This window comes from Carassius gibelio, chromosome B8, assembly GCF_023724105.1.
Source record: "Carassius gibelio isolate Cgi1373 ecotype wild population from Czech Republic chromosome B8, carGib1.2-hapl.c, whole genome shotgun sequence".
Classification (NCBI taxonomy): domain Eukaryota; kingdom Metazoa; phylum Chordata; class Actinopteri; order Cypriniformes; family Cyprinidae; genus Carassius; species Carassius gibelio.
Window position 1 is genome coordinate 2,502,433 of NC_068403.1, and position 13,508 is coordinate 2,515,940.

Genomic DNA, 13,508 nt, shown 5'->3' on the forward strand with positions numbered 1-13,508 from the left:
TGAGATCTCCTGCAATATGTTCTGAACATGAACTATAAAGAGGCAGAATGACTTACAACACTGGTGTCCAGTCCTGGGCTGGAGGAGCACCGTTCTGCAGAGTTTCTGCTGATCCTTGATCAGCTGCTCAGATCTGTTTAACTGGGGTTGGAGCTTAATTCTGAAAAAAGAGAAGACAACCAATATTATAATGTTAAAAAGTTACACAACGTTAATTTGATTTTGTTAAATTGATTTATTACACAAATAATTTGTTCCATAAATATGCAAAACATCTGAAAATGCACAAAGAAGAGAATAAAGCACTTTCAACACACTGCAAAATAAGCAATATTAAGTCACACATGCATTTTCTTTTCTTCTTATTATTCCTCTTCTAATAAGTTACAATTACCTTGTGTTTTAATCAATGATTTTCAGTCTCTGAAATAGAAAAGATCTATCAATAATGAACTATTATTTACCCCGTTTGTATCTGCGAGGTGTTCATTACACATTTTACCTGTGTGTTAAGATCAGTAATTATGACTGTCGAATGTCTGACTTGACTCAGTGTATTCTGCCCCTAAACATATGATTAGACTATCAGTCGAATATCACCAAGATTTTAAAATTCAGCTTCGACTATGAAAAACCTTAGTCGGGTCACCCCTAGTAATTTCACAATGTTTCTATTTTACTGTATTTTAATAAAATAAATGCAGCAGTGGTGAGTATAAAATATTTATTTTAAATACATGATAAATCTGACCCTTAAACGTTTGAATGGTAGTGTATGTTTGAGGTATTACTTATTAGTCATATGTTTCATAATGTCTAAAAATGTTCTTCAGCTGGATACATGCACGGCCATCAGCATGGAAGAATCTAGAACATAAACAATCTGTCAAAGCCAACAATATTTATTATACAATGCCAGGTTTATTAGAAATAAACAATAGCAGAGGTGAAATGCAGAAAAGAAAAATAATTTACAGATTATACAAACAAATTAAAAGAAAAATAACAGAACTTAAAGTTTTAGGTTTACTAAACGAGTAATACTCTTACAGTGTGGACATCAAAATAACTAACAGGCAAACAAACACACACACATATTATGAAAATATTATGTAAACACACACATATATAAGAAAATTACAGATTCATGCTGATGTAGGCGAAATATATTGTGAAAGATGCATATAAAGTTACTCTTGTAGTTAGCATTACGGTGCTAACGGACTTTTTCTGAAGACACTGCCCATTTCTATAAAGTACATTTTCAACAAAAGCGTGTCATTTACATGAAAGAAAGTTTCAGGGACCCTTTTATGTAACATTGTTGTAATTAGGGATTAAACTTACCTGAAATGAGAGAAAACAACCATGAGAGACAGCTTCCGTTCAGCTGCTTGACAGTTGGGCTGAGCCCCGTTTCCATGGTGACGTCCTCTGCTCCAGTTCAGCGCGTGACCATCAAGTGTTTTCAAAATATATTTCAATTAGGGGTGTAACGGTTCACAAAATTCACGGTTCGGTTCGATACGATACACTGATGTCACGGTTCGGTTCGGTTCGGTTCGATACGTTTTAGATACAGCAAAATGTAAAAACATCTCAACTTTTCAGAGTGCCGCAAGCGCACCGCGGGTCATGTGACAAGAACTAACCAATCAGCTTCATCCTTTCCCGTAACAACGTTGAGAGCTCAGCCAAGATGAAGGATCAGCTGATCATAGTTGTATATGGATTGCAATTTTGAAATAAATTTAGTAGCAGAGCTACTGCAAGCGATTTTTAGAGCTGCAAATCCATTTATCCTTCGCTGAAATTTCCGCGTCTCATGGAGAGAGCACGTCATTGTTGCTTAGCAAAGACAGACGCCTCATGAGCGCTTCTGCCCAAGCGCTTTGGAAAGGAGGAGAAAGACGCGCTTAGCGTTTTCCATGCGTTTTTAGGCACGATATGTGAACGGCCCCTAAGGCGCTCGCTCACTCAGCACGCGCTGAAGGCTCGTTGCAAAATGTCGAATGCCTTTAACAGACCAGAAATATAAGATCCTAAAATAACCAACAGGTCTGGTGTTTGGGTTGGATTCCCTGTAAGCTATAGTTTCTAAATGCTGCAGGGATAGTTTGCTGCGTGCATGTTTCTCCTTTTTTTCGTCTTTTCCCAGATAGTACTGACGCATATATCCCAGATATTCCCGCTGGTGTTTTTTTTTTTTTTTTTTGTATTCCCGCTGGTGTACCCTGTCATGTTGCAGATGCGACATACCGTTGTTTTTTTATCCACCACTCTCTTGTCATCACCATTATAGCTTAAAGGGAATCCAAAGTGCACCCAAACACCAGACCTATTGGTTATTGGGGGATCTTCTCATTTCTAGTCTGTTAAACGCATTGGCTATTTTGCAACGAGCCTTCAGCGCGTACTGAGTGAGCGAGCGCCTGCTGAGTAGCCTAACATAAACATATAAGATGGTGTTTTTTTCTTCTTCGGGAGTGTCAGGGGCGTTGCCTGTTACGTTGTTTGGGTTATTGGGCTACCTTGTTGAACGCATATCATTATATTTCTCTCTCTCTCTTTTTTTTTTTTTTCAAATATAATTAATTACTCCAACGAACCGTTCGGTATACATAATGCGTACCGCGTACCGAACCGAAAGCGTCGTACCGAACGGTTCAATACGAATACGCGTATCGTTACACCCCTAATTTCAATATATTTAACAGTGCTTCAGACATGACGTCTTATAATATTAGCTCACTAGTTTATGTTAATGGCTTTGTGGTGCAAAATAAAATGTTTTTTTGCTAAATTTGGACTAAAGCCCATCTACATTTATTTTTGGGCTAAATTAGGTTTTTTTAAAAAAAAAAGACGTTAAATGTCGCTTTTTGAGCTTAATTTGGACCAAATTCGAAGGACCAAATGAAGATCTGATCTGATCCAAAAGATTCGCGTACCGGCTCTGAAGTCCCGATCTGACTCGACTCAAATGATTCGCGGTCCCGCTCTGAAGTCCCGATCTGACTCGACTCAAATGATTCGCGGTCCCGCTCTGAAGTCCCGATCTGACTCGACTCAAATGATTCGCGGTCCCGCTCTGAAGTCCCGATCTGACTCGACTCAAATGATTCGCGGTCCCGCTCTGAAGTCCCGATCTGACTCGACTCAAATGATTCGCGGACCCGCTCTGAAGTCCCGATCTGACTCCAATGACTCAAATGATTCGCGGTCCCGCTCTGAAGTCCCGATCTGACTCGACTCAAATGATTCGCGGACCCGCTCTGAACTCCCGATCTGACTCCAATGACTCAAATGATTCGCGGACCCACTCTGAAGTCCCGACCTGGCTCGACTCAAATGATTCGCGGTCCCGTTCTGAAGTCCCGATCTGACTCGACTCAAATGATTCGCGGTCCCGCTCTGAAGTCCCGATCTGACTCGACTCAAATGATTCGCGGTCCCGCTCTGAAGTCCCGATCTGACTCGACTCAAATGATTCGCGGTCCCGCTCTGAAGTCCCGATCTGACTCGACTCAAATGATTCGCGGACCCGCTCTGAAGTCCCGATCTGACTCCAATGACTCAAATGATTCGCGGACCCACTCTGAAGTCCCGACCTGGCTCGACTCAAATGATTCGCGGTCCCGTTCTGAAGTCCCGATCTGACTCGACTCAAATGATTCGCGGTCCCGCTCTGAAGTCCCGATCTGACTCGACTCAAATGATTCGCGGACCCGCTCTGAAGTCTCGATCTGACTCAAATGAGGCCGCTCGTGATGCTTACTTATTACTTATTAGTTATTTATTTAATAACCTTGATGCTGATTTGCTACTCAATAAAACATTGATTATTACCAATGTAGAAAACCGTTTATATTTTTGTGGAAACTGTGATGCATAAAATTTTTCAGGATTCACAGATGAATAGAAAGTTCAGAACAACACCTTTTATTCGAAATATAATTATTTTGTAAAACTATTTTTTTTGTCACTTTTGATCAATTGAATGCATCCTTGCTTAATAAAAGTATTAATTTCTTGAAAAAAAATGTTTTTAATGTAAGTGTAGATAAATGAAGTAATTTGTGAGATTTGTTTATCTTGTACAAAATCAGACCTTGTTTTACACAAACTTTAAAATAAAATAACATTTTGGGAACTTTTTAACACAATATCACAAATTTAACTGTCAATGTAAAATAATTTTATTAGCACATTAGCATTTAGTCTAAGAAGCCTTCAGTCTAGATCTACAAAGAAAAGGCCAAGAACATACACATCACAGGATATGGCACAAACAATCCCAAAGAGTATTTCTAAAGGCCCCAAACACACACACACACACACACACACACACACACAGATCTGTCAATGCAGATTCTGCCCTCTAGCGGCCAGCAGCAGCACTGTACATTTAATTAGGATCAAGAAACGATAGATAGATGCAGGGCCGTGCACAGACCTTTTGAGGGGCATGTGCTGAAACCGAAAAAGGGCACACCCTCCCTTTTTTTATATCAATTATATATATATTCTCTTTTTTAGCTATTCTGTTTGGTTTTATAAGCTAATTTGTATTATTTGGTTAACATGATTATGAATGACATTGAGAAGAGGGGAAGGTGAGCAATGAGTCAAGTATTTTTGACAAACTTTTTTGAAATATAATTTAAGTAATTATGTCCAACACTACGGTACAACTCAATTCCAGATTATAAGAAACTATAGCCATACCATTACTATAACATATACAACATGTATCAGCCTACCTGGCAAAAATTTGATACTTTGGTGGACCAGGGATGTTGGTCTCTTGAAGGTCTCTTATTAACTACACTTTCCCTAAAATAAGTCAGCAATGAAAAAATAAATAAAAATAGTGTGAAAAGTACAGTTGCAGTGAAAAACATTTCTGAAGGATCACGTGACACTGAAGAGTACTGAACTGGAATAATCATGATGAAAATTCAGCTTTGATCAGAAAAATAAATTACATTTGAAAATATATTCAAATAGAAAACAGTTATTTAAAATTGTAAAAAATATTACACAATATTACTGTTTTTGCTGTATTTTGGATCAAATAAATGAAGCTTTGGGATGAATCATGAATTACATTCTGCATGATAAAATATAAAGATTTCACAGAGATCTTCTGTAAAAAATTTTTAGTTACTACTACTACATTACTGTCGTAAACCATGTTTTACTACATTTTATACATGTCAGGACGAGCGGAGAGTATACCATAACATGATTAGCCTAAATGTTAATAAATTAAGTGTATCAGCAATCATAAATCAAAGAAGAAAATTTCTTAGAAATATATCTTATCAAGGTGACGAGGTACGAAACAGCGCGGGGGCGCACCTGTTACGATTTTTCGATAGTAAAAACAAATTATATGGTGTTGTATTACTTATCAATATATAGTTTTTGACCAGTGAATGTGTGCAAACGTGAATTTTTTTTGCCCGTAATTAAAACGGCGACGGCGCCTGCCGCTGCAGCAGTCGATTCTGTTCCCCTCGGAATGTCTGTTTCCCCTCGGGTTGCCAGGTCCGTGTAATAAACCCAACCAAATAGTTAATCAAACATTTTCCCAAAGTAGCTTAAATTCCGCGGATTTGGCAACATTCCCACATGCAAATACACCAAACACACCTGGATTTAAGGAATGCAAAAAAGGACAAATTTCTTGCTACACTGCAGCATAGTAAAATGATTCTCACACTCCCGTTTATGTTCTTTTTTAATATTATTCATCTTGCAGTTGTTCCGTTATTTTTGTCTTATATTTTTACATTTCAAGTTGAAAAACCTCTCGTCCTAAATTTATTTTCAAGTTTAAGATTTAGGACGGTATTTTGAACTATTTGACTTGCCGTACATCCAGTCACGCTTCTTGCGCACGCTAGTTCTGATCGTACGTATAGTAACTCGGCAACTACGCAACAATTGTAGTATGTTTGCGTTAAGGGGAACAGACATTCCGAGGGGAACAGAATCGACTGCTACTACACCGAAAATCTGACAGCGTATGACAAATCGACAGAACACCGGCATCACATTACATTTTCATCTACAGGTTACAAACTAGTTTTTGTAACGTTAGCTATATAGACGGAGCGCTCAGTTTTTCCTGTGGTAAAATGCATTTGGCCTAAATCGCATTTTATAAAAGATGAAATGCTACTATCTGCACAGGCTATTTAAATGTTGGCTATGGCTATGACTAGATGGCAAAATGCTAGCCCTCTCTCTCTCTCTCTCTCTCTCTCTCTCAGGCGACGTCCCACATGTCTCAGTCAGTGAGTCAGTCAGACATCAAATAAATAAAATATGAGCCTTTATAGACGTAGTGTTTAGTAGTACTTATTCAAACAACAAGATATTTATTTACCCTTCGCAAAACTTTGTTCAGCTCCGCTGTTGTCTACTGTGCGGCTGCTGTGGAACTTCAGTTGATTCAATGAATATAGAGGGGGCGGAGTTATCAGCTTACTGACAGCTTGAGGATCGAATAAGATTTACACAAGCTCGTTTTAAGAACTTTCATTTGCTAAATATTTGTAAAACAGACAGACAGATGTAAAGGGTGACCAATAGCATTGATTAAAAAAAAAAAAAAAAAAAAAAACACTACCAAAAAAAGGGCACTTCGGAGTGTAAGGGCAAAAAGGGCATGTGCTCTGCACAGGTTGAGCCCTACCTGTGCATGTGCCTGGATAGATGACACTATTTCTCTCTCTCACACACACACACACACATGTTTGTTTTGGTGAAAAGTGGGGACATCCCATAGGTGTAATGGTTTTTATACTGTACAAACTGTATATTCTATGGCCCTTTACCAACCCTACACCTAACCCTAACCCTCACAGGAATATTTGTGCATTTTTACTTTCTCAAAAAAACTCATCCTGTATGATTTATAAGTGTTTTGAAAAATGGGGACATGGGTTATGTCCTCATAAGTCACCCTCTCCTTGTAATACCTGTGTCATACCCATGTCATTACACACACACACACACACACACACACACTTACGCCGCTGGTCCTTCATGCTGCATGATCTTCAGGGCACAATCCATTGTGTTTTTATATTTATGAGCTTCCAAACCCTAAAAAAACACATTTTCATTACTTCTCCAACAGAAGTACTCTAGTACACACTTCACCTTAAAAACCTTTTTGTTTTATAATAGCAAGTTAATTACCAACATAGTGCTACAATCTCAGCTGATTGAAAAAAAAGGACTGAAATTTGGGGCAAGAAACCATAAATATCAAGAGCTGCTAATTTTATTTAGATTTCTAATATGATATTGATTTGTTTTCTTGTTTCTTCTAATATTGTGTTTTCCTGTATTTTTTTATTTATTTTATACAGCACTTTCTTATTTTTTTAGTGCTTTATAAATCAAATTCTGAATACATTTTAAATAAATGTGAATAATAATCTTGATAACTGATCTGTGCACCTGCATTCTGGTCTTGATGACGTCCAGCGGCGTGTTTCCAAACACACTCGCCGCTCCTGCGATCGCACCGAACGCTCCGCTGATGACGGGGTTGATGGATTTGTTGGGATTGTCACCTAAAACACATCCAGAAAACACCCAATGTGATCAGATGAGGCTCTTTCTGAGTGTTTTATATTCAGTGTGATGCTGCAGACTCTCACCCTTGTACCAGTTCCTCAGAGAGGTCATGACGAAGAACCGGATCGCCTGATTGGATCCCTGTTTGAGGACGGTCGCTGTGAGGCCTTGATACGTCCCTCTGATTCCTGAGAGACATATTCAGAGCATCACTTACTACAAACACACATTATATACATCCCATCATATGCACTTTAAACTCTTTTCAGTGAATTGCAATTTACACCAAGAGTGACGAATATGAGATGAACAAACATTTTATATTGTTTCCGAAAAAAAACAAAAAAAAAAAAACAAAAACAAAGGATGCAAATAATAAAACGATGAAATGATTCGCGGTCCCGCTCTGAAGTCCCGATCTGACTCGACTCAAATGATTCGCGGGCCCGCTCCGAAGTCGCGATCTGACTCAAATAACTCAAATGATTCGCGGACCCGCTCTGAAGTCGCGATCTGACTCAAATGACTCAAATGATTCGTGGGCCCGCTCTGAAGTGCCGATCTGACTCGACTCAAATGATTCGCGGGCCCGCTCTGAAGTCCCGATCTGACTCAAATGATTCACGGGCTGCTTGACTGTTGGGCTCAGGGTTGCCAGGTCCCAGAAATATTCAAGTATCCCAGAGTGCAGTCTGGACGATGGGGCGGGGCGACACGTGCCCCGCCCACCTAAACGGTTATTGGTTTATGATTAAGATGATCTTATTGGTGTAGAGATGTGTGACGCTTTTACAGCTTATTGGTATAGATAATTAGAATGCTGTGAGCAGGCTTGGAATGCGGAAGTAGACATTAGGATAAATAAACATTTAATATAAATTGAAAAGCGATTATAAATTATGCGTGTTTGCGTTTATTGATGCGTTTCAACAACATTCAATGAAAGTAAAAATACAAAAAGTGGTGGATTACGACGAACAGAATTTGTATAAATTGTCTAATTTACAAGAAATCCCTCAACGGCTGTTATCAGACACTAACGTACCTCTGCATTACTCGCTGGTACACGGCCATATAATGCGAAGTGTGGTTACGTAGATGTACAGTGATATATATATATATATATATATATATATGTGTGTGTGTGGGCATGTTTTTGTGACATATCAGGACACAACTTTGTATAATGGCATGGGTATGACACAGGTATTACAAGGAGAGGGTGACTTATGAGGACATAACCCATGTCCCCATTTTTCAAAACGCTTATAAATCATACAGAATGAGGTTTTTTGAGAAAGTAAAAATGCACAAAGTTTCCTGTGAGGGTTAGGTTTAGGGGTAGGGTTGGTAAAGGGCGATAGAATATACAGTTTCTACAGTATAAAAACCATTACGCCTATGGGATTTCCCCACTTTTCACAAAAACAAACGTGTGTGTGTGTCAAACTGTCACCAGTCTCTGAACGCCACCAATATAGTAAACATTCCATTAGCCCATACGAAAATTAACCATGGTTTTGCTACAAAAACTATACTTAACTATGGTATATGTATGGTTACAAAACATGTAATCAAATATTTGTACAATAAAACCATGGTTACGAGTTGGGAAGGAAGGAACTATAGGCTCTAAAGAACTTCAGCCCAAAAACTGCACTACTGAAAACCTCATTAATCCTGAATTTATGTAGTTACCCACGTCTACACAAACATAATACATTTAATCACCCCTTTAAACACTTTTTAAAATGATTGAAAATTTAAAAATTGCACTGGTCACAAATAAATTAAGAATTAATTAATTAGATGGACTTCATGCCTGCTTAAATCAATACATAGCAAATGATGTTACCATCAAATATGAGAAACCACGATAGACAGATGCAAATGACTGAAACCTGTTCTCATGCAAGTGTTTGCCATAGCTTTTTTATTAAAACACTACAAGCTGCAAAGTTTAATTTTAAATGACATCAATCAAGACATCAAATCCAGTTGATCGCAGTTCATTCTCTCTTCCCCTTCTATGAACTTAAAACTCCAATGTGTTTCCTGCAGCCAAAAAACAGTCCTGGGAGCAAAATCCTGTACAAACATCCGAGTAAAAGCCCAGAAGTTCACCACGTCGGCCTCTTCCCCTGTACCCTGGATGGTATGACTTGAAAAGGTCTCTGCACTGCAAGCATTCCCTTATGATGTACATCTGACGGAACTTGTTCCGGTAGACGGGAGAGAAATTCTTCCAGTTGACTACACCTTAGAGTGTAAAGAAAAAATACAGGAAAGAGAAATAAAAAATTTTTTAACTGCCTCATACTATAAAATTCAATTGGAGAATGTGCATTGAACAGGGCGAAAAAAAAAAATCTTACTGTCTAGCCAAGCATAGTGTGCCGCTTTCTGAAAAACTTCCCGAGTGACCACATCCCTAAAACATCTGCACACTAGCGAAAGTCTCAAATATGCAGTGTCACCCGTTGACAATATAACTTCAAGAAGGATTTTGGAAAGGATTTCCAGGGGAAGCTGTTAAAACAAAAACATATATTTATACTTGTATATAAAAGTTATAAAAAATTATATAAACACTGACTACAGACAACCATAGTTTAAACAAACCTGACAGATTGTCACAACTGCGTACTCTGAATAAGAAAAAAAAAAGAATAATATTCTTTTATAATACTAATAAAATTAATATATACAGTACTTTGCATAAGTCTTAGGCATGTTAGTATTTTCAAAATGGTTCTAAGCCAATTATTTATATCTTTTGCTGTACTGTGTCAGTAGGAAATATCGATATTTGATGCTGATGTTAACTGATAGCTATATATGAAATGATCCGCAATGCTAACCAATATGGTACTTGTACATAATCCCTTCAATTTCATATCTGAACAACTATGTAGCTGTAACAACTAGAAAAAAAACACATCTGCATGTACACACATGTAATTATTAGTTCTTAATGAATGTATGTGCACAAATAACCTGGTTCGCTGGACTCTGCCTGAAGACATTGCCTTTTGAATGGTGAAGCTCCTTGTGGTTGAGCGCTAAAAGAACAAATGTCAAGAGGTAGGTATATTGCTAGATATAGTACAGAGTAATGTTTCATGTAGCAACATTCAAACAGCTACATACATTTGTGGAGTGAAGTTGTCCAGGAGAACAGCACACCACCACCTCCTGATCAGAGGCATGTCATCCTGAAAAAAATAAAAATAAGATAATAATAATAATATTATTATAAACACAATAATCATGTATGTCTGTTCAAATAACTTGAAAATGTAATTACATACCTCTGTAAAATCAAATCCAAGACCCAAAGCCATGTACAGAGTGTACTGTTAGAATCCACAAAGAACAATAAAATAAGCAGGTTATAAACTTACAATTATTAACAATAACTATTCAAATGTAACTTACCATCAGTATGTAAATCCCACAGTTGCTCCCACCCATCTGCTTCGGGATTCCCTGTAAGGTTTGGATTAAAACAAGCACATACTTTTAGCTTCACAGATTACTATCATATCAATTATTGTAAATGTTATAATTTATGTAATGAAATAGACTTTTGTTTGCATTTAAATAAAACGTTTCACTTCAAATGTATTGGCAGTTTTCTCCGTCCACTCTCTGCTGTCGATTAGTTTTGCAATGCTCCTGTAAAGAAAAAAGGATGTCCAACATTTTAGGGATATAGTCCTAAATGTCAATTAACCTATTTATATCTCATTTGTAAACAATGTAATCTGTGGTTTGTTGATACATAACCGAATGCACATTAGGGATATGCCGGTATCTAATTTTCATGTTGAAATTTCATAATAATATGATATATATAATAATAATAGAAATGGTCATAATACAGTATAACAGGTTTAAAAACTTTTTTCTTATAACAAAAATAACTGAACATTTAAACAAGTTTTACACAGATTAAAGACCAATAGGTATCACTTTACAATAAGACCTCATTAGTTAACCTTAGTTAATGCATTAACATTCACAATGTCCAATAGCTACTAATCTTTGTTAAAAAAATACAAGTATTAGTTCATGTTAGGTCATTAAATACAGTTGCAACTTTTGATTTTAACAACGTTATTAAATATTGGAATAATAATGAATGTTCAGAATAATTTTTATTTGGCAGTTTGTTTTAACTAAAGAATTAACCAATGTTAACTAATGAAGCCCTAATGTAAAGTGTGAATGAACAATAAAGAATCAAAAAAACTTCAAGCAATTTCTAGGGCATGTTGTAGTACATATTAAAATAATAATTAAAAAAAAAGTTTGCAAATGAATAGCCTATTAAGTGTAAATATTTAAGTATTTGGCGCTGTGCTGAACACAATTGCAAATCCACAAATCTGAATGGCTATTTAAATACGATTCTTGTATTCTTAAAATGCATTCCAAATTCTGAACAATTTGTAATATATAATTTTTCAAGGTATTTAGAAGTGCTCATGATAACAATATCATGCATACGCATTACCGTGATATATCGCATTACCGAATACCGGCACATGTCTAATGCAATCACTGAAATTTTCAATGAACAAAATAAAAGTTCATGAACAATAATCAAATAAAAAATATAAAAAAAGATTACAGTTTAAACCAGAACCACTGTAATCTCTGAACACATTCTGAAAATTTCTATAACCTGAATGTGTCAATGTACGGTCCAAATCCTGCTTGTTGCATAGAGTCGAGAAAATAAATTTCTCGTGTCTTTGGTTTCATTATCTGTAAAACGCACATGCAATGCTCTACACAAAGATCTCTGTAATGGTTTATGTAATTTAATGCCAATGTGCAACTAAACTCAATTCAACTGAAAATTGTTTAGTATTGGATAAAGGTAAAATTACAATACTGTTAACCTAGTTCTCATATGAATTCTATTACTTACACACAGTAGCCAGTGGCCAGGTACCCAAGCTGGCAAAACCACAAGGTCTGTCTGTCCGACATTAGGCTAAAATATGTAGAAACATATCAGAGCCTAGGAAATATAATGTTGTTTATATGCAGTGATAGTACAATCATTCACAAGATAAAACATTCCAGAACTCACCGGAAGGGACAACTCAGGGAAACAATAATGTGGTGGAAGCCAGGTCACTACCACATAGGAATTAGCAACAAACACACTGACATCCTTTAACAAAGAAACAATTATAAGATAAATACAAATGTATCCTATTTTCAATAAAATCTTTTAGACTGTTACCTTACCATTTTAAAAGCGATGTGCTCTACGATTCTTAGGCAACAGTTCAAAATCTATAATTTTTAAATAAAACAAATAAAATGAGTTCCTTTGATATTTTTCCATCTCATTTTTCTGATAAAAATGTATTTTACCGTTGCTTCAACTTCTCTTGACAGTCCTAAAGACAACAAATCGGAACGCGAGAGCACAGTTGATCCCACAGAAACAATATGTTCCTCCGGGTCACGGTTTGGGTCCAAAACATACGCAACCTGAAAAATATACACAAAAAAGTAAAAAGCATAAACTATCATAATGTTTTAATATTTTAAGTGTAGCCACAAACAAAATGACTACCATTTTCTGAAGATGTTCTGGTAATGGTTTGCCCCAAGCTGCTTTATTTGGAAGCATGTCCTCCACTACCCAGAAGGGCTTGTGGCTTGTAATCACACTGTGACATGTATGTTTTTCACATGATGGCTGGACAGCAGCTATAAAATAATAAAATAAAAAAATAATTGAAAAACAACATGAATTACCACCTCATCTCAATCAAATATTTCTAAATATTTTTCTACCACAACAGTGCCTTCATACCTGAAATTTGACTGCATACTCCAGCAGTATCAATAGTGTTGGAGGATTGAGGATTTACAGCCATTGC

At 36.7% G+C, this 13,508-nt stretch overlaps 2 protein-coding genes across 2 annotated transcripts in view; both read right to left on the reverse strand.

Moving 5' to 3' along the window:
• Positions 1 to 4,238: 4,238 nt before the first annotated feature.
• On the reverse strand, positions 4,239 to 11,264 carry LOC127964120 (tricarboxylate transport protein B, mitochondrial). Its single transcript, XM_052564282.1, has 8 exons — positions 11,038 to 11,264; positions 10,911 to 10,955; positions 10,750 to 10,814; positions 10,597 to 10,661; positions 10,206 to 10,247; positions 7,683 to 7,787; positions 7,480 to 7,595; positions 4,239 to 4,244 (listed from the first exon to the last, which is right to left on the reverse strand). The coding sequence occupies exons 1-8, from the start codon at positions 11,071 to 11,073 to the stop codon at positions 4,239 to 4,241; spliced, it is 480 nt and encodes a 159-aa protein (XP_052420242.1). The 5' UTR covers positions 11,074 to 11,264.
• Positions 7,569 to 13,508, reverse strand: part of LOC127963465 (uncharacterized) — a 42,350-nt gene continuing 36,410 nt past the window's right edge. The window contains exons 2-3 of the mRNA XM_052563395.1: positions 7,683 to 7,787; positions 7,569 to 7,595 (exon numbers count right to left, since the gene is read on the reverse strand). The gene's annotated coding sequence lies outside the window, so the exon portion shown is untranslated. The remainder of the gene's footprint in view (positions 7,596 to 7,682; positions 7,788 to 13,508) is intronic.